General features: G+C 39.9%; 1 protein-coding gene across 1 annotated transcript in view; it reads right to left on the bottom strand.

Annotated features, from left to right (window-relative positions):
* LOC127013308 (collagen alpha-1(XV) chain-like) overlaps positions 1 to 25,210 on the bottom strand; it is a 160,167-nt gene that overhangs the window by 98,039 nt on the left and 36,918 nt on the right. Inside the window, exons 3-5 of the mRNA XM_050892108.1 lie at positions 10,584 to 11,131; positions 7,119 to 7,193; positions 6,588 to 6,683 (exon numbers count right to left, since the gene is read on the bottom strand). Of these exons, the coding sequence (XP_050748065.1) occupies positions 6,588 to 6,683; positions 7,119 to 7,193; positions 10,584 to 11,131 (719 nt within the window). The remainder of the gene's footprint in view (positions 1 to 6,587; positions 6,684 to 7,118; positions 7,194 to 10,583; positions 11,132 to 25,210) is intronic.

Consider the following 25,210-nt stretch of genomic DNA (forward strand, 5'->3'; position numbering starts at 1 on the left):
TGTAAGTAAGTAGACCACTAATGTAAGCAGACCAGCTCAGCCATGACTTTGTCTAACCAAATCTTGAAAACTTCTAAGGACAGAGGTTTGATATCCTCTTTGGATACCAGTGTTCCAGTGCTGCACTATTACCCTATTGAAGAGAGTTTTCCTGAAATCCAGCTCGAACCTCCCCAGCTAAAACTTGCAACTTTTGTTGTCTGTCACTACTGAGGCAAGTCTGGTTCCACACTCGTTTGTGTCAATATGTATAAAAGTGTGTGTGTCACTTCTGTCAAGACCGCAGATTAAACAATGAGGGACTAGGTTATTGAAAGGTAAAATCTGTTAGTCGATTTTAAATTTAACTCTGAATGAAGAAACAAGGACAGATACAGAATACCAAATACTAATATGAAATCCAGAACATACTTTAGAATCCCCATAAAAAGAATTTAGAATTTTTTCAATTTCTTGTGATCAGTGTATGAATAATAAAAAATTACTTTAAAAATGGCAAAACTCATTTGGAACGTTTACTCTTATATTATTACACTCACTCTAAAGCCAAAAGAACAATCTACGTCACTACAGACTGGCCAGCCTCACTTCGATCTCTGGGAAAATTATGAGACAACTCCTCTTGGAACATGTTTCTAGGCACATGAAGGAGAAGAACATAACTAGGAACCGTCAGCATGGATTTACCAAAGGTAAATCATGCCTGACCAACCTGATTACCTTATGTGATAAAATGACTGGATTTGTGGATGAGGAGAAAGCAGTGGATGTCATCCACCTTGATTTTAGCAAGATTTCAACAGTCTCCCACGATATTCTTGTATCCAAGCTAGGACATTACAGTCTGGATGGGAGAACAAGATGGGCAAAAAAATAGTTGGATGATTGAACTCCGAGCATAGTATTTAATGGGACATACTAATGGGTCCATCCTGGGATCTGTTCTGTTTAACATCTTTACCAATAACCTGAGGAGTCAGCAGAGTGCTTGCTCATAAAGTCTGCAGATACTGCCAAAGTGGGAGCTGGAGGTGCATCAGTTGATATGCTCAAGTGCAGGACTGCCATCCAGTGGGACCTGGACAGGCTGGAGGAATATGCCAACATGAACCTTAAGAAACTCAGCAAGGGCAAACACAAAGTCCTGCACATGGGAAGGAAGAACCCCTTGCAAGAACACAGGCCAGGGACAGACAAACCGGGAAGCAGCTCTGCAGAGAAGGACCTGGAGATCTTGGTGGACAACAAGCTGAATATGAACCAGCAGCATGCCCTGGCAGCAAAGCAAGCTGTGTTAACAGGAACTCTGGCTACATGCTAGTAGATCTAGGGAAGTGATTATCCACATTTATTCAGCACTTGTTAGACAACATTTAGAATGTTGCCTGGTTTTGTCCGCTGTTATAAGACAGATATCAATAAACTAGAGTGAGCTCAGCAGATAGCTTACAAGACAGACAAGGGCTGGAGCACTTGTCCTGTGAGGAAAGGCTGAAGGAACTGGTCTTCTTCAGCCTGGAGAAGAGAAGTCTTATGGGAGACCTAGTGGCAGCCTACCAATACCTACACAGGGTTCATCAATGATACAGAGCTAGGCTCTTCACAGTGGTGCTTGGCAGTAGGACAAGTGACAATGGGCATTAAGTTGAAACAAGAGAGGCTCTGATTGGATATAAGGAGAAACATTTTCACCATTGAAGATAGACCTGCACTGGAACGGGCTGTACAGTGAGGTTGTTGCAGTCTACATCCTCAGATGTTTTCAAGACCAGACTGGAAAAAGCTCTGAAAAGTGTCATCTGACCTGACTGATGACCCTGTTTTGAGCAGAAGGTTGGACTAGATGACCTTCCTTCCAATCTGAAATATTCTATGATCCTTGATTGTATTTTTATGATTGTTAGTTCATAAAGATGTAAGGTTAATGAAACAAAATGGATAGCATTGTTCCTGGAAAAAAATCACTCAAACCCAGTACTGCAACACACATGAAATGGCTTGAACACTTGTGAACCAACAATGAAAACTGTTGTTCCTTACTTTTCCTTTCTGGCAGTGCCTTTCTGACATACAGAGTAGTTCAGGCTAAATTTTTCTGAAGATCCCTGTAGATAAGACATGCCAAGGACAGTTTTTGGCATTATTCAATCAATTAGCAGGGAATCCACAGAAAAATTCTTATGAAGAGACACCTCTTCTACAAATGTTAAACATGCCTTTTTTGCTGATTCACTGAGGCCTTTTTTGCTGATTCACAAGGCCCATTAAATGGAAATATGCTGAAATAGTCCAAAGAACGCTATTCATTCCTACTGCACAGTACTGAACTACGTAGCAGAAAAATACAAATTAGAATATGCACCAGCAACATTGCTAAGTGTCTTTATTCAGAGATTGCATTTTCAAGTATGACCTTTGACTTGTTTCATTCCAGCTCAGCATAGCAATTTACTTCGAAGTGCTGATTTAGAGAGTTTGTTCAGCTATTTTTCAGAGTAGAAGATAAATAAAAACTTTCTCAGGAACCTCTGTCAGTGACTGGACTAATTGTTAAATTGTCATTTGTTTCTCTGTCTCTTGTTTAATATTTCTAAATAATAAACCCATTAAAACTCCATGGGCAGTCACTTTGGAAGGCACGCAAATCCCATGAGTCATTTGCATTTAGACATTTCTAATTTGGCAATAGCATTAAACATTTTGCTAAAGGAGACTACGTATTTATTGACATGCTGGTGTGGCCTTTTGAAGTCCCCACGGATTTTAGAAAAAATATGTGTGTGATCCAAGGAAATACTTTCACATGAAGTTCTTGGATTTTGAAGAAAATAGTCATTTACTGGCCGTTCAGGCTTGTGATTAGTTGGCTCAGAAACCTATGTATCATCATCCATTCTGTGACTGGCTCATACAAAGAGTTACTGTAGTAGTAACTGGGACTGCACACAGACACAATGAAGATTGTTTCTACACAGTTGAAGAAATTGACAATCCGCCACCAAAAAAGTGTCTGTAGAATAAAAAAGAGCTATGAAGAGGCTTCTTTCCTTTTTGTTTTCTAAGGGTGATAATCTGCTATATATATATATATTTGCTTTATTAACATTGTGATGTAGTACTTCAGAGAAAATTATTTGTGTACAGTTTCCCAGACAACCTTAAAAATGTTTTAACGAGGAAATTAAAATAACGCCAAAGCAGACAATAATTTGTGGAGAAATTAAAATAAAGTAAGGGAAAGTATTACAGCTGAATGGAAAAATGTTAGCAATGATATAATCATTGATGAGCAAGTGTGTCTTTGAGAGGCGCATCAGGAAAAGGTATGCTTTGTGTCTTCATTTATGACAACCACAGCTTCATCATTACCAATTAATAAATTACATTCTGTAATACTTTTTCTGTGACATTTTTCCTTCTGGGCATTGATTCGAGCTTAATTATGGAATTCAAGTTAACTGTAGGCAACTTCTAGGTCTTCTGAAGAAGGCGTGACATTGCTGTATTACGTTGACATTGTCAGAGCTTGAAATAACATTTTGGCACCCAAGACTGATCTCATATGTTTGGAAAATCAAAGGAAAATGTCACATTTTTACTCCCTGGGAGTGGTATATAGCAATGAACAATAGCTATTACACTTTTAGGTCCCTGTTCATGTAAATCATAGATGTGTTACTAATTTTTTAGCAATGTAACAATAACACTTGCTCATTAAAATAGAAATTTTCTACCTTTTGTACTCTGCAACAGTGAATAGTATGCTGAGATTATGCTGAGAAACAACATTCTTGAGTGCTGGTTTTGGCTGGGATAGTGTTAATTTTCTTCATAGTAGCTAGTATGAGGCTATGTTTTGGATTTGTGCTGAAAACAGTGTTGATGATAACACAGGGATGTTTTAGTTATTGCTGAGCAGTGCTTACACAGAGTCAAGGCCTTTGCTGCCTCTCCACCCCACCAGCGAGTAGGCTGGGGGTGCACAAGAAGTTGGGAGGGGACGCAGCTGGGACAGCTGACCCCAGCTGACCAAAGGGATATTCCATACCATATGACATCATGCTCAGCATATAAAGCTGGGGGAAGAAGAGGAGGTGGGGGGATGTTCAGAGTGATGGTGTTTGTCTTCCCAAGTAACTGTTACACGTGATGGAGCCCTGCTTTCCTGGAGATGGCTGAACACCTGCCTGCCGATGGGAAGTGGTGAATGAATTCCTTGTGTTGTTTTGCTTGCATGCGCGGCTTTTGCTTTACCTCTTAAACTGTCTTTATCTCAACCCATGAGTTTTCTCACTTTTACCCTTCTCATTCTCTCCCCCCGTCGCACTGGAGGGGGAGTGAATGAGCGGCTGTGTGCTGCTTAGTTGCCTGCTGGGGTTAAACCACGACATCTTGTGGTAGGAATCCTTGTAAAAGTAGGAATAAAACCCAAAAATTCTACTATTGCTGTGTGTAATTTTGAGCAGTGTAGTAATTATGAAGATTATTAAACAGAAACTTAAAGCAATAGCAAAAATAATTGATTTTTTCTGGACAGACTAGAGAAGTTAGACATCTTTCCTGAATTAGCTACAGTTGTATCCAAATGAGAAAAAGTGAAAGCACAATAAGATTTCACGGGTTAAATTTTGTGGTGTGATGCAAAATGGAGAGGAGCCATCAAGGCACCAGGTGATTTTGCTGCCGTTCAGAAGAACCCCAGCTGGCTGCAGAAATAAACAGACAAGAATCTCCTGAAGTTCAGCGAAGTAAAATGCAAGTCCTGCATCTGGGGAGGAATTACCCCATGTAGCAGTACTAGCTGGGGGCCAAGTAGCTGGAAAGCAGCTTTGCAGGAAAGGATGCTGGTAGACAAGTGGAATAAGAGCCAGCAACGTGCCCTTCTGGCAAAGGTGGCCAGCAGCATCGTGGTCTGCATTAGGAAGAGTATCACCAGCAGGTTGAGGGAGGTGATCTTTCTGTATTAAGCAATGGTGAGACCCCCATCTTGAGTACTGTGTCCAGGTTTGGGCTCGCCAGTACATGGATATATTGGACCAAGTCCATCAAAGGGCATGTAGGTGATTAAGGAATTAGGGCTTTTGACCTAGGAGAGGAAGATAAGAAAGCGAGGACTGCCTCAAGAAGAGAAGGCTCAGAGCAATCTTATCAATGTGTTCAAAATCCTGACAGGAGGGAGTAAAGAAGACAGAGCCAGACCCTTCTCAGTGGTAGTCAGTGAAAGGAAAAGAGACAATGGACACAAATTCAAATACAAGAAATTCCAGTTCTACATCAGAAAAAAACCACACTGGAACTGGAGAGGAAGTGGAGTCTCTGTCCTTGAAGAAATCTAAAACCCGCTGGCACTGAGCAACCTGCTGTACTTGACTCTGCTTTGAGAAGGGAGTTGGACAGGACAATCTTCAGAGGTCCCTTTCAAACTCAGCTAGTCTGCGATTCTGTGAAAAGCACAATGCAGGCCAAAAAGAGTTTAATGAGCTGTACGTAAAAGGCATAAAAATTAATAATAAATCTCTTTTCAAACACATCAGGAGCAGGAAGCCAGGTCAATACACAATTAAGTTGTAAAAAGAGTGCTCAGAGAATTTTAAGCCATAGCAGAAAAAAAAAGTTTTTTGCATTCATGTTAAAATTCCTGCGAAAGAATATTCTTTGGAAACTCAGCAGAGGATATGTCTAAAACTGAAGTCTTTGTAAGAAAAGGGTAGGAAACACACTGACTAAGTGAACGGCAACAAATCATCACAACCAAACAGTATTTACCCATGAGTTCTGAAGGATTCAACAATGAAAGAGCTGAAGTATGTGCTATATCAGGGAATGTGAGCATGATTTCTGTAAATTAATTTCTCACAAACCTACTGGTTTTCTCTAAAGGAATCAATGAGAACTTGGATAAAAGAAGAATGCTTGATATAAGCTGCATGGAAAGCTTCATTGTGAGGAATGAACTGGAACATTTCCGCCCGGCACAAAAAGGGAGGGGAAACATGATGTGATAGGAATCTCTAAAATCACAAATGCTATGGTAAGTAAGGAACAACTGTTTACTCTGTCTTCCACTATAGTTACCACCAAATGAGAGTGGCAGGTAGCATGTTCAGAAGGGCAAGCAAAAGATCAAAGTCCTTCACAAAACATGTCATTAAATAAGCTAAGTAACTCTGAAGTATGTAGCTGAGGATGGTAAAATTCCCATGGGTTAAAAAACCCACAAAGCAAGAAATTCAACAGCGAAAAACTCAGCTGAGGTCCACTAAACATAAAAAAATACACTCCTGGCTCAAGCATTTCCTGAGGTGGGAACTGTTGCAGAGTGAAAGAGTATTCCCGGTAAGTGTCATATTTATGTTCCTGATCCATTATTATACTCTTCCCAAAGTACTGATTGCTGATTGTTGTCAAATGTACCAGATTTTTGATCTGGCACAGTGCAGTCATTCTTATGGATGGGTGCATGTTGTTCTCACAGGTGCCTTTGGAAGTTGCCACATATGAAAAACTAGTGACAAAATCCAGACCTCACTATCTAAAAAAGTAATATTAAACCAGAAATGTAAAGCAAATAAATCAAATAAATTTACCCTTATGGGAAGATGAGAAGGTGCAAGGACTTCTTGTGTCTCAGAAATACCTTCATGTTCTTGAGTGCTGCCATTGCCACTGATGTCCCCTGAAGCCTGTGCAAAACCCAATCATGAGAGCAAGTTCATAAAAGTCAGGATAAAAAAGTATGATCTCCGAGGAACTGGCTACTTCAATGCAGAAAAAACTTTTTTTTTTTCAGTTGGTGAAGCCTCAGTGTCATTATGAGATTAACTTATTTCAGTACTTACAGCATTTCATGAAAATGACCCTTCAGAAAAATAAAAGTCATAGTTCATTTTCTCAAAGGTGTTATAGACAAAAAAACTCTATGCTTTTTGAAAAATCACAGTTTTAGGGGCTGTGTAGTCAAAAAAAGAGATTCCCCCACACAGATAGTTTTAAGTATGATACTATGTTCCCAAGAAGAAATACTACATTTAGTCTTACGAAAAGTGTCTAATGGCAAATGACTTTGAAATCTCTGAGGCGCTGAGGATATATTAATAAGTGTTTATAAGAGTACTCACATAAGGATCATCATCTTCACAATGATCTTCAGTAGCCCTTGGGTCAGATTTGATTGTCAGATGTTGAATTGAGCCCTACATGAAACAACAAAAACAGTTCAATGAAGTAGTATTTTAAGTAGCATGTGTGAAGTGGGGGTGGAGGGGTGGGAATTAAACAAATCAACAAAAAACCCCGGGCTTTGTTCTGATTTGCTTGGAAAATGATCTGAAGCATAAATTTTTATGATAATAAACCCAACTTAAAAATGTAAATATGTTCTTATGTTTTCCTTTTGCAAAATGTAGAAAAAATTGAAGCTGCTAGAATACAATGACTATCATGTCCCAATGACAATACAATTGCTACATTGTATTGTTAGTGCCCCAACTGAAGGATCTAGTCCTACATTACGTCCTAGAGTCTGTAAAGCACTGTCTGCTTTTTCTAGTTAAGAAGTGCATTCCAGCTCCAAAAATGGTGTGTGAAAACCCCTAAAAATGGAGACAAAGGATGGGAAGGAAATAGCAGTAAGTGATGAAGTGGGTCAGGGAGAAACCAGCTTAAAACTTTTTGAAGCGGAAAGAAAGGAGATGGATTTTCTGATAACAAATGTTTCTTTTTTCAGAGTTACAAATTATATTTGTCAGTCTGACATGCTGAAGGAGCAGCAACAATTTCTTTTTAAACATTTAAGTCTTGTTTCTTAGATTACAAAGACACAAAGTGTTTTAAGAAACACATGGGGGATGTTTCCTTGTTATGAGGTCTCACAGAGTTAGGCATGATGCACACGTAGGACAAAAAGATGGATATTCAAATCAAGAGCCATCTTACTAACACATATGACCTGCCTCTTCCTGTGTTGCTGACTGTATATTTTGTTTCTCTGCTTTTGTATTTTCTGTAGAGAAGAGCCTGAAGAAGCTGACAGATTTAGTCTTTCTCTCTAGACAGACACAGAATACTTCTCACTCCAGTGACTTCTCTTCAAGGAGCTAGAACGCTTATACCGTGCAATGATATCTTGGTTGTGCTCTGTCTGCTGAGTATTACCACAGACACACAGCAGATCTGCTCACTCAGGGGTATAGAAAGCCTGAGTCTCAGTAAGGAAAACTGCAACAACTGTTGAGATGAGAAAAGTAGTATGCTTTGCTGTTACTTAATGCCACCAAAAAATGCAAAATCCAGAGGAGGGGTAGCTACTACTTGTATACACTGCTATGTCTGACTTTCTGCTCATTCTTTCCTCTGTGCAGCGGTCCTTTCTCCCTGTCCCAGAAGCATTGGGGAATTATAAGCAAGGAAGTACTTTTGAAGCAATATTTCTGGTGGCTTCTAGAATATTTCAGAAAGAAACAAAATCTGAGATTCTATCTTTAACAATCCTCTAATTTCTGTGCCTTCAAAGACCATGAAACTCATGCAGTTGGTGCCTCCTGGGTTTGCAGGCAATCTGAGATAACAGCTCAGTGAACTGAACCATCCTGTTTCTCTCAGAACTTAACAATGGGCAACTCAGATATTGAATGATGTCAGACTAACTGAACAGTTCACTGAAAATTATACATGAAAGGAGGCACAACCAGACACTTAAGCAGTCTCTTGGAAGTGATGCTTTGTTTTCACAGTACGAGTGAATCACATTTGGAGAACACATTTTTCTCCTCTTGCTCTAATCTGTGGCCCTGGATGGTGAAGGAAGCAAAACGGAGAGCGCTAATGTTTCCCACGTGTTGCTGCTAGCCAATTACTCCAACCAGGAAAGTCATGGCCAAGTCTGCCATGGCAGGAACGGTATGTATTGTAGTCCCCCTCTGGGTCTTGTGTCTGCTGTTGCCTTCCCTGTTAAAGCTGGTTTTCAGAAGCTGGCATCATCACTGATTCAGCTATATTTGGTTGTTGTCTGGTTTCTACTTTTCTTTACAAGCACCAGAGGTAGAATTTCCTTTTGTTTCCATAAAATCTGATGATAGTGATGTCCTTTTGTGTCTGGCAACCAGAGCTTTAGACACGAATTCCCATTAGCCAGAGCAAACCAGCAACTGACATCCGTTCAGAGACATTTGCACAATCATCTGCTGTGAATTGTTTCTGGTTTGGGCAATCGATGTAAACAGTTCTTGTCATACAAACAGAGCTTGAGGAGGAATCAACCATTTAGTTTTTCTACCCAAAAGCAATTGTGACATGTGATGCATGAAGAAATAAAGTCACAAGACCTAGAGTACACGTCACAATTAGTAGTACTGAAGCAATCACAATATTGGCTGAAATGTATGTACTCAATATAGCATACAGAACAGCCTATTTCAGTGGAAATGCCTTAAAGTGTAATCCACCATGCATTCCTGTCACCATATTTACAGATTTATTGGTGATAATCTCAGCAACTGATCATCACACATGCGTTTTCCAGGTGGGGTACCAAAGTGGTCTCATTTTCTTGAATGTTTCTCATTCTTACTTACTAATCAGGCATCCTGAATACTCCAGTCATCCCATCTGTCTAAGAAAGGTCACCAGCAGGCAGTTTTCCTACATATCCCTTCCCACCACTTATTTGCTGCTAATCAATATATTCCTGTAATTCTAGGTGCTTAGACTAGTCAGATAAATGATGGAGCTCACAACCTGCCAATACACTTGAACTTTGGAAAGAACATCTTTTTTCTCTAAAGCAAAGGATCCACTCAGTTTTGTGCTGCTGCTTTACTAATTTAGGGGACGAAATATTAATCTCACAAAATACTGTACAAGTTTTGAAGTACAAGGGAAGTACAAAAACAAGACAGAAAAGGTGTGACATTTCCCTTTCAGTTTGACAATGAGTCAATCTCATGCATATTGGCAGCTTTCACATTTCCATTTGGAAGCTCAATGGCTGGGAATTCCAGTCGGGATGCAGCAGGAAGGATGCTTGCACTCAAGCTAAGAAGGCTTGGGAGCCTTGTAGTAGCAGTTTCGGTCCTTTCTATTTTTCCAAAGCACCCAATAAGCTTCAAGTAATACATAAATTGTAGAAATACAGCTTCATCTTCCAACTATCTTTATCTTTGATGAGATCATTCTCTTCCTTATGCTGAATGTGAAGTAAACATACCTAGCTAATAAGAGTTTAAAATATTGACTTTCTACTAAGGTATTATTCTCAGAAGTTAAACAAATGGATACTCTGAAATCTGCCCTTCATAAAAAGGCCATATAAAGTTATGTGTTATATTTACTTTGAAATTCCTAGTATTCAGACTGAGCATTGAGCTTAATATCTGGACCATTAATAAACTTCCGAGGTTCTAGGAACATTTGCATTTTAAGCCAGAGTTTGTATATCTGCACTGCCTGAGTGCTAGTCAGGTACGCAAAATACAAGTTATATAATTTGTAACCTCATTTGGGATATAACCATTGTAAGCAGACTTTCTTGGGTAGAGAGTACACACATAAAACAGAGGCATGTGAATTTATCAGCCAGTACTTACTGTGAACTTTTCCAATCCTGTGGCTCCTGCATTACCAACAAATATCCCAGAGCCAGATTCAAATACCAAGGCTTGAGCTGACCTTTGAAACTGAACTCTCTGATATTCTTCACAGTCCATGAACAAAGCAACATCATTTCCCTGAACAGTCACTGTAAACCTATTCCACCTGTTAGTCATCACTGGCACTTTAAATGAAGCAGCCTCTCGGGAGACATGGGAACCAGGCTCTGTGTAGTACATAATTATTCTCTGGGTGCTGTCATCAACCGGTGAAAGTCTCATTCCCAGGTAAATAGTTTTCTGGAAGGCATCTGTTATTGCAAATAGCACTCCTCCATGATCACTGTTTGGTTTCACTGTAACTACGATAGCGAAATCTCTATAGAAAGGCAATGGTATTATAGCACTTGTCAATCGACCGATGTTAGCATCTGGACCAAAGCTGTAAGCTGGAAACCCTCCATAGCCGGTGACAAAGTAGACGGAAGGAGGAAGAGGAACTCCTATTAACTCCGTGAGGTCAAGATGTCCTTTTGAACCTCGTTCTGTAAAGTGTGTGAGAAAAATCATGTTATTGATTCTTGAGGTGCACAGCCCATTTAATTTAATGGTTTAAGAAAGGCCTTAAAAACTGTAATGAAGCGTTATAATACCAGTAACACAGTTCTAATACTTTAGGCCCCAGTTCAGTTAGTGCTTAAACACATCTAGCTAAGTACACGTGTCATTCTTTGTCCTTTGACTAACTGAGATTACTCATATACTAAAGAAAGGCACATGTAAACATTTGGTGAAATTGAGTGGTAACAAGTAGTTCCTGCAACATGTATTTTACTTCAGCTGCCCATAAACTACAAAGAAAAGTGCTGAATGTGCTTGCAGAGTGGATTCAGTGAAGACTGAGCAATCTTTTGTTTTCTCAAATAAACTGAGATCCTTTATCCTCACAAACTAAGAAGACAGCAAGAGTTCTCTACAAACAGCATGACACAGTTTCACAAATACAGGATAAAAATTACAGTGGATTTGCTTTAGCCCTTGCAGTTACCTGCTCCTACAGCAGATGTTAGATTTTATTTATGCCCTTATTCTTGGATTTATCTCCTCAGTTGCACTGTGTACATAACAAAAACTATTCAGCAATCAAAATTCAGTTTTGAAATGAGAGTATTTTTGCTTTGGCAAACACATGGAATTAAGTATCTCTGCCAAACATGCCCAGAGACACCACTCCTTCCTGGCAATGAAGGAGCAATGACGACAGCTAAGTATCTACATCCAATTTTAACTAGAGCCTTGGGAAGGAATAGTCTAGCAGCATACCAGAAACAGAACTTCTACCAATTTTCTCCTTCTAAGAAGTAAAAACAAGCAAAAAATGATACCATTTTTAATCATGAGTGATTCAGATCTGAATCTATACAGAGCTCCACTCAAATCTAAAGCCTTTCCTCCCTTTGCAATCTCCTCTAACCTTACATTTTTAAGTTTCTCATTTTATCTAAGTCTCAGTTCTTCTTCCCGGTGTACATTTTCACCCTTTTGAGAATATTTATTGTATGCAGAAGCAAACAAAGTGCTAGGGTAGGTCTTAATGTAGCTACATCATGTGAAACTATAATCACTCGTAAACTCCAGTTCATGACTAAGTAACTGCTGACTTTCTCAGCAGACATGAAAAAAGATCTCCATGATCCAAGAAAGTTAGATTTTTAAATCACTTTCTTGATGAAATACATCCTAGCTTCTCTCTACATTCTTCTCTGCTGAAAATCTTCAGATCCTGGGTAAAAGAGAGGATATATTTGGAACCAGTTTTGCAGTTCCTTTCTTTATCTACCTCACACCCCAGTCTACCATGGTTCTCAGATTAACTCCATCAGATAAAAAGTAGTGTGGAAAACAGAGGTCTTGTGGTAGAACAGCACAGATGAGGCAAACAGTCTTGAAACCTCACTAAGAACAGATTGAATTTGTGTCTCACGCTTCACTTTTCCCCCTTCTACCACAGCAGGTGTGAATAACATGTCTGGAAGAGTATCTGTGGTGGTCAGGTACTTCTTTGTACCTACACAGCCTGTCATCCACTAGGGCTCCCACTGCTAGTATTCCCAAGGCCCTTCCTTGTGATGACATCTCTGCATCAGGAAAGTTCCTTAGGATGATGTCCCCAGACAGTATTAAGCAAAGTTAGCTTGCTCAACGGTCACTTAATTTTAACACAACGTGGGGAGAACTGATACTACCTATGGTAGTCTAACACTGCAGACATTTACAGAGGACAGGAGCTAAAACCAGCCCATCTTTTTATAGGTACATTAGGGACAACAGACATGAGTCAGTCCCCAGATCTGTTTTTTGAACAAGTACTTACAGAAGCTGAAAGCAAGCTCCCGGTCTGCCTAAAGGTAAGCAGTGATGAGACACATGGAGCTGGCTCCTAGCTCAGCCTACCTGCCAAGGACCAAGTCATCCCCAGATTCTGATGCATTTCACCCTAAGATGACCTGCATTTTACCAGCAGCCTGTACACTCCCGTCACAGGATGAGCTGAAGTCTCCTGGTTGCATATAAAATCATGGGATGTACACATGTAATTACAAACAACTTTTGCTTCAGAACTTGTAACACCTGGTTTCCTAGGATCTGCGTCCTTATTTTAATTTCAGCTCAGTACATCCTGCCAACCTGGAATACCTCAAGTTCTTCCTCATGTGCATAGGACCTATTTCTGCCTCCAATTACCTGTAGCACTCCTACATCCCTCCCCTGCCCCAGTATGTGCTAAAGGATGGTTCCAAGCTGCATGTGATTGTATTAGCTGGCCAGTTCAGGCATGATAATTGGCCATCAAGAAGGAGAAATTGGATAATTAACCTCACAGCTTTCACCATAGCTTTGTCTCATTAAGATACTTATGTGCCACTCCCACATCATGAGGTAGGGGGTTTCAAGAATATAATAAAGCTGAGTGCTCTTACATAGAGAGTCCTCTGTTACAGGAAAGATAATGGGATGAAATTAAACTGAGAAAAGCAGAAAATATCTTAATATGAGGAAAAATCGTACTGACAATGCTATCTCTGCCTACAGTCTAATCTCTCAAGGGAGACAGTGACCTTCCCCCAGGCTGGTGATTTGAAACAAAACTGTACAAAACAATTAAAAATGACTGTAGAGAGTCATTCAAAGTTATTGGTTATAACATGACTTTTAATCTTTGTTCCATGATTTGTAAGCATTCCCAAGTCCTTCATAATGTATATATTTGTGCAGTGTGGATTGATGAAGTATCTTTCAACTTTTAAACTTACTCAGCTACTGTAACTAATAGCTATACAGGCTGAATAAATTCAAATGGAATAGAAATGGAAAAGGTATGACAGTCCATCTGAATACTGCAAACAAAGTGAACTGAAAAACTTTATTTAAAATACCTGATTAAAATCAGGCAAAATAAATGAATCTTGCACTTTGCTCTGAAACCTGGCAAGCTGGTTCTGATGAAGAGCTAGAGAGAGGTTCTTCAGCTGAAATATACTTCTGTTATTCATTATTCATATGCACTACCATCCTGGGCTATGTCTTGCAAAGTGGTTTCCATTGTCATAGTGGCTTTGCAAAGAAATGGTAAAATGTTCTCCCTGCACCAAAGATGTTATAGTCCAGTTGAAATAAATTCTAATCTATCATCTTCTCTGTACTTTAGCTTCAACACTTACTTGCTAAGGGAACTCATTAACTGGAAAAATATGTCTGATGTGCTCCATACAGAAAAAATTTCCCTTACGTATTTTTAGAAAGTATAGAAGCTATGTTTAGAAGCAGAAAAACTAGCTCCTTCTCCAGAAGCTATTTCCCTTAGGCACTTTTAAATGCTTTGCCTGATAGATTTTGTCCCTTCCTAATAGTTTGAAAAGTGGACACATTCTTTTTCTGGCCAAACGAAGCTAATGATTTTTTGATTGTGAATCTAACATAGTGTCATGTTTTATATTCACACGTACATACACATAAAGGAACCTCAACTACAAATGAAATGCATAAGCCATTACTCAAGAGTAAAAAGGTAAGGAAAATAGTAAGCTTGAAGGAGAATATAGGATCTGTACACAGATACCAAACCTACTCCCGAAGAGCCATGGGAAAAGTGACCTAGAAAGCAGATGGAGGCCAGCAATCAGCCTCTCAGACTTGGATAGCAGGACGCATCCCAGAAGAAAATCTAATTAATAGAACTGTAGTTTCCCACTTCCCATTCTCAAAGGAAGATTTGGCAAATGCAAAAAAGCCTGTTAATTCTCCCCACACAGCATGTGGAGCTGTGGTCTAGCTGCATTTTCCTAGTCACATACCAAACAGTAACATACAGAGTCCAAAACACTTGCTCTTTTAGCATAGGCTCTGAGACAAATGAAACATATTTGCAAAAGGTGGCAGCAAAAGACAGTAAAGAAGAATCAGGATTTTCATATGAGTAAAACAAGTCAGAAGGCTCAGCAAATATCTGAACTTCAGTGAGACTGGGGTAGAAGCTTGCACCTATCCACTACAGAAAAGCAAAACAAGAAGCTTCTAGCCAAATTCTGTACTTACAGCTCATCCCCAACTCTTAATGGATTTATCAGGACCTACAGTTACAGTTAAGAGCAGAATATGGACTTACAGCCACAGGTTTTGTTCCCATTCAATTATCTCTGACAAATTCATGTCCGCCTGCTGCAGTTATGTTAGAATAAAAATGCCCTCTTATTCCCTTAAATCAATAGGTAAATGCTATGCTATTTTAAGTACCTTTAAGCCAGCAGAGCACTATGCTGCACCAGTATAATTTTGTTTCAAACATGTATTCCTACTAAGTCACTGGATATTGGGGAGCATTCAGAATTCATCCCATTTGTGTCCATGTTTCCTAGACCTGGGGCACTGGAAGGTGTGATACAGAAGCAGTTTTAATATTAACTGTATTTTATCTCAAAAAAGAAAGTGGTAGAGTACCATAAATTGGGATGGTATTTTTATAATTCTAGAGTTATGAGCTGTGCTATACTTTGCATTTGTTACCATTTGTTACTGTATGTTATAGTTGGAATTGTTACAGAATTTGCAGATAGCTGGAGGTTCCCACTGAGTAGCTTCAGGGACCAGCTGAGAAGTATCAGTGTGTTGTAAAAATCATCCTGTAAATCTATATATGGATTGTTTCAAGACTGTAGATGACAATAGTAGAATTTTTTTTTCTTTTAATTACATTTTTTGCATGTAATTACCTCACTGCTTCACTACTGAAAATAGTGTAACCGTAAAAACAACAAACCACCATTTTGGCATTGGAAGATACCTGGTTTCCCTATTGTGTCTCTAGCACAGCAATCAATAACAGTGGAAGATTATGAAGCTCAAAAGGGACTGGAAAAAAAAGGCAAAGCTCTTTAGAAACAGGTAGGAGGAGAAGGGTTTACTCATTAGACAGAAAAGGAGACCAGAAAGAAACATGATGTTGACAGTAGAAGGGCAGCAGTTGGAGAAGTTCCTAAAAACGGAGTTACTGGTATAGAAATGGCATTTGTGGGAGCCATTTTGAAACTGCAGCTGTGAGGTGACAAATATTGTGACTTAAGCCTTGGTACTCACCTGACCCCAAATGGCGCTACTTTTCTCCAGATCACTGTCAGGTATGTGGAGTGCAAGAGAAACATACCTCACCTTCACCCCACACAAACTAAGCAGGGTGGAATCGCATACCTGTGGGATCCAAAGTACTTTTCCACTGCTTACAAGGGGTGAAGTACAGAGGAAAGGAAAAAGCCTGCCTGCTTGGAGGTCTATTACATTTGCTTTAATTGTTAAAGCACAAACCCAGTATTTATATCTTATAAATGAGAATGGAGGCAGAGGCAGAGAAAGGCCCAGATTCATATCATTTAGCTTATTATACCCATCTGTAACTCTTAGGTTAGGAGCCTTCTTTCAGATGCATTAGCTGTCTTTACAGACAGAGTGCAGAGAGTAACCAGTGACACCAAAAGGCAATCTGCTCCAACCTAACAGCTTCTGGAGGCATGTCACTCTCTCATAATCTAGACGCACAGATTTGTCTCTTACCCTTAAAGGAAATGGACCTGAGTTCAAGTACATGGATGCAGATGAAGGACATATCCAAAGGTCAGGCTGTATCTGTACTGTATAATAGAGAGCAGTAGCAAAGATCCCTGAATCACTGAAAGAACACAGATGCAGAAAAAATGCCTGGTCAGGATAGGTGGGGTACAGAGCCTGGTTGGATCTACAGTTCTGGAACCCAGAGGACTGCTCTCTGGACTGTGCATGCACATGACCTCATACTGGCTGCTCTCTCCTCACGCTTTCCCATGTGGAGCAGGGTAGTCCCAATGCTAGGCCTGATCCAAAACCATTGGATGATCAGGCCTCATCAGACCAATGTCAGTCCACTGAAATTAGTGGAAAGACTCCTTACGAACCTAGCAGGCTTTGCATCAGACTAACAGTGGATTCATGGATTCATGTACTTGTTTACCCGTTTTTAACAAGTGCAGGTGAAGTGACACATGCCTTGTTGTAAGTGTATGCAACTCCATGACCAAGACTGAATTTGCCTGCCTTTTTTTTTTAAATGCTGTCAAGAACGTAAAGATTTCTATTAAAAGCTATTTTAGAAATACAACTAGAATCTGGACCTTTCTTACAAATAGTAATTATAAACCTGAGATCTTCTAACACCTGGAGTAGAGTATGTGTATTTCCTGTTGTCTAACAGAGCTCATATAAAACATGGAATACCCACAGCCCCTGTTTCTAGCTAATACACTGCACTTCCACACAACCTAACTTCTAAGGTGGTATAAAGTATACTAGCATACAGGCTTTAGGAAACCTACTACAACAGAGTCAAAGGCTAGAGGGTTACTGATAAGGACACTGTTTTTCAGTGTACTTTTATCCTTGGTTTCACCACTAGAACATATATCAGAAGCAGAGTTCAAAGGCAAAGCTGTCATCCTTGACATAGACAGAATTACCCATCTCAGCCCCATTTTAAAACATACAGTTCCAAAGGCCCAAGTCTAAAAAAAAGAAAAGCAATATTGATGACAAGTCCTTTGAGCAAAAGAAAATGATTAACACTGTATGGTGAGACCAACCTTTGTTGCACTACCGCAAAATAAACACACTGCTGTTCCCTTCCATGCTGTAAGAAGATGCTTGAGCTCGACTATCTCGACTACATGAATGCAAAGACTGAAGTCGAACATAAAGGACTGTCATATTTGGCCCCAACCACTTAGTTTTTAGCAGTAATATTTGTTCAGCTGATATTTTAAGGATTGTCACATTTATTTCATCCATCATGTTTTTAGCCAGAAATGCCTTTTAACACAGTTATTCAGGTACATCAGCTGCCACATTTAGCCAGATTCCACTCCAGGTTAATGAACCTTAACAGGTACATAAAAAAGTCAGAATAACATGCTCAAGCAGATGCTATTTGCTAAATGTAAGAAGCCAACCACCCAGCATCATGGCAGCTGTTTTTAACTCAGTCAAGGGAGGGCTTGGATGGCTCCAGAGGTCTGGGGATGGGAACGGGGTGGGTGCTGGCTTTTGAATGAAATTATTGCTTTCCCTTTCTTTTTAATTTATAACTTAAGTTCACCTAGAGTTTCTCCCTGTTCCTCTTCAGACACTCTTTATCAGAGTTGCTGTCCATAATCTTGTCTCATGCTTGTGAAAACCCATTTGCTGCATGGTGGCTGGCTTTGCATCCTGTGAAACAACACCTTGCGTCACTGCTGTTCACTGCTGCATGTCCCTTGCTGGCAGCTCCTTTTCATGTTCTTTTAAGGCAATGGGATAAAAGCAATATTCCACGAAGGCTTTCAAATCCAGACCAGGCTCAGAGCAGCCAACGACAGGCACTTCCGTGTCTGTAAACTTGAGCCAAGCTGACCTCGTTTCTCTGTCCTCTTCCAGTCCAAATAATTATAAACTTAGCTTGTAAGCTCCCTTTCCAGCAGGGTAAATAAACCATCTCTGTCTTGATGGCGCAGTGCTCAGCCTATGTTGTCTCTACTCTGCATTCAAAGAAATGCTGCAACTGTAATAGAACATTATTTTATACTGGACGCAGTTGTGAGATGCAGTAAGAAAATGTCTTCTTCCCTGCTGCCAAAGTGTGTTTATTTTGCAGTTAACAAGAAATATTTATAGCAATAACATAAAGCAGAGAAGAATTTCCACATCTACAAAATAAAAGTTAATCAAGTACTGCAAAGGGAAAAATAAAGGAAATATTTCGACACAGTCCCAGATGTGCTACATGAAATAGAAGAGGCTAGCGTCATGGCTGCTCGCAGGAAAAACAGCGTTTGCTCTGCTTCCCCAGCTTGAACACATTTCTAGCTGCCATTGATACACTGTTGGAAAACATGGCTAGGATATATTGGTATTAAAGGCTGGAGCATTTTCTTCCAGACGCCTAAGGAAACCTCAGAAGCTCTTTTTAGTGGTGTTGCACAGCCAAAAGTAAGGCTGCAGTCAGTAGGAGCTGCGGTACTTACTGACACGCAACATCAGGCCCAACATTCTTTTGTGCAAACCGTTTTCCAACGCTTTCTGCCAGCTCCCGCTTTTAAGTCATTATCATTCTGCCCTCTACTGGACAAAAATGTATGCAGTTCACGTACCTAAATACAGTTAGTTAGGTATGCATCTATGTTACACAAAATAGTCTTCCTTTTTTTCCATCTTATCTTGTTTGAGAAACTTTATTTCATTACAATGCTTCCAAGCTAATCAATAAAAAAAAAAAGTGTTCCATACAAGCCATTTTTTCAGTTTTTCTGATCTAATACTCGACTATTTTCTTATTGTTTTGTTAGCTGCTTGTCTAGATCTTTCACATACATTTTTGTGCACATGGCTTTTTGTATGTAAAACCAAGGACATTTAATATGTACTTTTACTCAATGAACTGTTCTCCTTTAATGACAAAAATCTGTGTTTAAAACACATCAGTTTCTTTGAGCCACAGCAGTATAGAATATCAAATATAGCACAGACATTAAATAGTTATTGTCCTTCTTTCCTCAGAAACAGATGAGAGGTAAAAGTGGGAAATATTTAGCCATTCAACTACCACTGCCAGTGGTGTGGCAAAGCTAACTGAGCTGTTAACCAGAAGAGATTTCAGAGTCGACTATTTCAGAATAGAGTGAAAACCATCCATTGTCTGCTGCATGATCTAGGGCAACCTTATGGCCCAGGCTATATTTAAGGTCAAACAATCACAGTGACCCACCTAATTTTATAATAATGAACAACTGTGTGTGCACATGTGTAGGCATATATGTGACTGTAAAGAAAAGAAAGAACGTCTGGACCTGGTACATCCCCAAAGGATTAGCACGAGGAAAGGGAATCATCTTTGAAGGGATACCTTTCATGGGTAACTAAATGGCTCAAAGGCCTCATAAGAAAAGTGTGAACCAGGCACGGAAGGAGTATAGCAAGTACAGAGAAAAGTGTCAGGAGGCTGCAAGGTCAGAAGGAGAAACAGGACTGATTTCCATGTGCACTAGTGCAAAAAGCAAAGACAAATTAGTAAAGATGCCCTTCATGGAAAAAGAAGATTTCCAGAGTTGCAGGAATACTTCTGTGTAAAAAGAGCTTCAACCAAACATACAAGCCCCCCACCCCAACATTGCAAAATATTTACCGTGAATTTAGAAGCGTGCAAGGGCAACACAGCAGGGCACAAGCAGTCCGGGAGACTTCTGGAGTGCATTAGTGATAGCCTCCCAATAGAGGTGATCATGGAGCCAATGAGGGGATGCTGGGCCTCATACTTACAATCAAGGAAGAAGTGGGGGATGTGAAAGCTGGGGGCAGCCTTTGCTGTAGTGATCATAAAATGATGTTCATAATATGATCTTCTCAGCATCCTGAGAAGATGAAACAAGGCAAACAGTAGCATCACAGCCCTGGACCCCTGAGTAGCTAGCTCCAGTTGACCCTGCTTTGAGCAGGGGGGTTCGACTAGATGATCTCCAGAGGTCACTTTCAACCTCAATGATTCCTTCATTCTGAGTCTAAGCATATTTACAATGCCATAGTAACAGTTTCACTGTCTTCATAAAGCAGAATTTTGAACCAACCTGCTTTTATAGTATTCAAGCAACCAAAGAGTGTCAGTTCTTTAGCATTGTCACAAGCATGTAGCAGATATATACCGCACAAACAATTTCTCTAACTACAAAGTAGAGTTTTTTCTATCTATGTGTGCCAGAATTGCTAGCTGTCAGCATCTGCTTTAACAGAGATACAGATGTATTTCTGAAAGTGAAGGGACAGGATTCCTCCATGCTTCCTTTCAGTAGAAGTAGTCATATGACACCTATACTCACTTAACAAGTTCCTCAGACAGATAAAACTACCATGCCTAGAACTTCTTCCATGCACTTTTCATTCCTGGTTAACAGAAACTATGTACTAGTTGGCCAATTCTATCTTGAACACATGCTTTAACTGATCAGATAGCTGCCTTTAACTACCTGAAGCCTATTACAAAGCTGATGAAGCAAACTCTTCCCAGTAGTGCCAGATGACATAGTACGGATCAAGAGCCACAAGCTGCAGTGTGGCAAGTTCAGTTTGGACTTCAGGATGAACTTGTTTGTTAGAGGGTGGAGCAGTGCTGACACAGCTTGCTCAAAGAGGCTGTGAAATCTTTTCCCTGGAGATTTTCAGGACTTGGCTAGGCAAATCCATAGTCTTAGTGCTGGTGATAGTCCTGCTTTGAAGAGGCAGCTGGATCAGATGACCTCCAGAAGTTCCTTCTAAATGACATTTCTTTGATGAAAAATAGACTTCTTGGCTATCGTAATGGTATAGTAGTACAAATAGTCAGGATAAATGGTTAATTACGTCTATGTACCCTGTCAGATTACACTGATGGAAAATACAGTCATTTCTCTATTCTATTTTAGAATATTCAGAACAGTGGAAGTCTGAAAACCAAGTCTTTCAGAATTCTGATTGATCCTTTTTAACTCGTGCCAACTTCCAGTATTTGGGACCATGGATTCTTCACCCGCTCTCAATACTTCAGGAGGGTTGATCAGTGGCTTTAGCAACAGGCGTCAGCAAACATTTTCAGCTTGGCTGTTACATCAAGAGTTACCATTTTAATTGCTTCCTCTCTAACTTTTATCTTCTTAACTGACTTCATGCTTTGAGCTGGTGGAGTGCATGAACTCTCTGACTGAATCAATCTGCCTTTCTCCAGCCCTTGAGGACAAGAAACAAAACTTCCTTTTCTCCATTGCCTGATTGCATTTAGATGACATTTGCTGCTGGACAGTTGGCAGCCATGCATCATGGGTTGTCTCTGTGTGTAACTAGTAGTAGTTACTTGTAACAAGAGTAGTACTCATGTAGTACCTAGCCAAATAGCCAGATCAGATAGCAGATGTACCATGGAACTTTATCCCAGACAAAGTAAAACTGCTTGTCAGCACACAAGAATGCTTGTTGCACTGTAGCATCAGGGTATGTCTAGTGATGTGGGAGACTTCTACATAGATCAATCTCACTTTGAATTAGCAAGCTCACATTTTCTGCCTTCGGCATCTAAAGAATTGCTGTGAAGCACAGGCTGTTGTTGACAGCCTGTACCCTGCATAATTGAGCTCTGTGCAGAGATATTTAATATCTACTTGTTTATGATAAAATCACCTACCACCTTTCCATTCCTATGCATGGTTGAGGGAGATACTATGCAGCAAGATCACTTGGCTCCTTTGTGCATGCACAGTTCTGATCTCAGCAAACAGCAGCAAACAAGATGTCATCTGCAGCGCACAGACTTGCACTTGCTCACCTAGTCCTTTACAAAACAGAAACCATGAGATGCATTCACATGTGCCATCTGCTGAGAATTTTTCTGTTAGGTAATTGTTTACATCCATGAAAACAACTGTCCTTACATGACAGATGAAGGCACAGGAATGTGCAGAAGGCTGCACCACAAACTTCTTTATCTTGTTCCACAAGTCAGGTTAATACTGAATCTTAAATGTTTTCACCAGCTGGTACACAATATAGGCACAGTATCAGGTCATTATTTACATTTATTAAGATTTCAGTGGGAAAAATGTATTTCCAGGATAAGGTTTTGTGTATTTTCTCACAGTTATTAATTGTTAATGTATTTGCTAAATAATATTTTGCATTTAAATTTCAAAAAGTGCATTTAATCCTGTTCTGCTAGGCTATATCATTTATCTCAGGGAAGAAATATTTCTGAGTGGAAGTTACTTCTTAAAACACGGGTGGCACATTACTGCATCCATCTCCCTAGTACTACCTCAAACGTGTTCTGGCAGCACAACAAAACATTTTATTGATCTTTAAGATCAAGACAGAATCAGAACTGATCAATGTTTGCCTGAACCTTAAATTTAAACACTGCCCTTTTAAAAAAGTCAGATTTTCCTCAGAGACCTGTTACTGATTCTGAAGTCAGTAGGAATGTCCTCATCAATTTCAATGGATGTGAGCTTTGGTCTTGCACTATTTTAGTAATATTTATTCTCTTTAAAAATGTGTGGATCAGGAGCTAGCAGAATATCGAAACAGAACCCTAAAGTGGGGCACAGCTTTGTGAAAGGGCTACCCAGATCTTAATCTGAAAGTGACCACACTAAAAAACGCCAAATGTCTGACCCATGGTTCCTCTGGTACTAAGCAGCATTTACAATAACAGCAGCATAACGTAAAACTAACCTCTCTCATTGCAGTGTAATGCAATTCATGTTTCTTTGTGTCCAATGCTGACACTCAATAATAGATCACAGTAAGGAGTCTTCTTTGCTGGATGTTGAATCAAATTACTAGATCTGACCCGATTGGTGTATCTGTAGAAAATTATACCAAGTTCTCCATGAACATGAGATAGATGAGTAGTGCCTTCTTTCTCTGAAACACCTGGTTGTGGGAGGAATGGTTCAGCTCTGGAAGGTGACAGGGATATGTTCAAGATAAAGACTGCATGACCAGGCTTCACTGAGTTAAAGGACATTCTCAAGGCCATACATTCAGCCATAATCCTGGGTAAGGTACTTGGACAAACAGCAGCAACAGCAGGAGGGAAGGAGAGAATGAGGATTAGCTGGAAAAAAGGCACAAATGTGTGGGGTGCTATGCTGGTATCTGTGTCAGGGAGAATATGGAAATAGGCTGGATGGAAGGGAACAGAGTCCTGGGGGGAATTAGACCAATGCAGCAGAACTTGAACTGCTGAAGGGTGGCTGGAGGCTCAGAAGGGACAGGGCTTGGGACAAGTAGGAGCTCATCCGAGGTGCTCATCTGAAAAAGGATTCAGCACAAGGTGGTAGAACAAAACCTTATACAAAAGTATAAGTTTGAGCAACTTTACTATTTCTTTAGAAATACAGAACCCTATCCCAACTATTTTCCTGTGACAAAGTCGGCACTGAAATGGGTTTTGTGCAGTTCTTGCACTCAGAACGATGCAAAGCTGCGATTGCACCCAGCCTTGTTCAGGTAGGGCAGGTGTGTGTACGAGAGCGAAAGAGCAGTCTTCTAGGACATCCACCCTCCTAAAGATAACTGGACAAAGTTAATCTGTATAAGAATTACAGAGTCTGTATTGAATATTGCAGCTGTTCGATAGTATGCACCTGTGGCAAGGTTGGACACTGGCTTTATGGAATGAAATTTGTGTGTGGTGTAAATATGTAAACTATGATACGGGCAATATCATTGCCAGCTGCAAGGACAAGTAGCCTTTACTGATTACAGGGGAGCAGGATCTTTTGCATTTCACCACTAGGCAGCAACACAGCACTTCATAAATCAGATTGGAGCTTTGGTTTAGGAAAGGAGAATGTTACTTATGAATCACCAGTGTCAGTGTCTGCTGTGTGTGCTTTTTTACAACATCTAAGCTAGCATATGTTTTAATTTCCATTACGTTCATAACAAAACAGATGTGAATTATCACCCTGCCCTTTTTCTTTCACAATGACCTTGGAAATCAGACAAAATACATTAAACTAAGTCTGCTGTGTATTTTCATGGGGAAAAAAATTACATTGCTGTTCTTGTTTTCTCTTTCCCTCTCTCTTTTTTTATCTTGAATTTTAAGGGAGAAAATTCTTGCAAGGCCGTGACCAACACCCTCATTGCCAAAATATGTGTTTCTAAGATGATGAAGACAGTTCTCTTTTAAAGTACTGGGAAAGACGTCTGACACTTTCCTAGATTTAACAGTTGTATATGCCAGCAGAGAGTCTCTGCCCAAATGTGGAAAAACGGACACCTATTTAAAGACACTGACATAGTCTGGCACACTGACCTGGATATAAATTCTCATCCCATATAAAGAAATTTAATGGGAAGCCAGGATACAGAACACTTAATCAGCAGCTCCTGCAGTTGCTTCTGCTGTCCTTGCTAGCCCCCACCTCCACTACAAAGTTCTGTCCTCGGACCAGGGGCGTAAGAAAGATATGAGCAGATGGGAATAGTGGGTTACAATTCGCTCTATGAAAATTAGATACCTTCATCCAGAAATGCTCCTT

The sequence above is a fragment of the Gymnogyps californianus genome, chromosome 2 (genome assembly GCF_018139145.2).
Source record: "Gymnogyps californianus isolate 813 chromosome 2, ASM1813914v2, whole genome shotgun sequence".
Taxonomy (NCBI): Eukaryota; Metazoa; Chordata; class Aves; order Accipitriformes; family Cathartidae; genus Gymnogyps; species Gymnogyps californianus.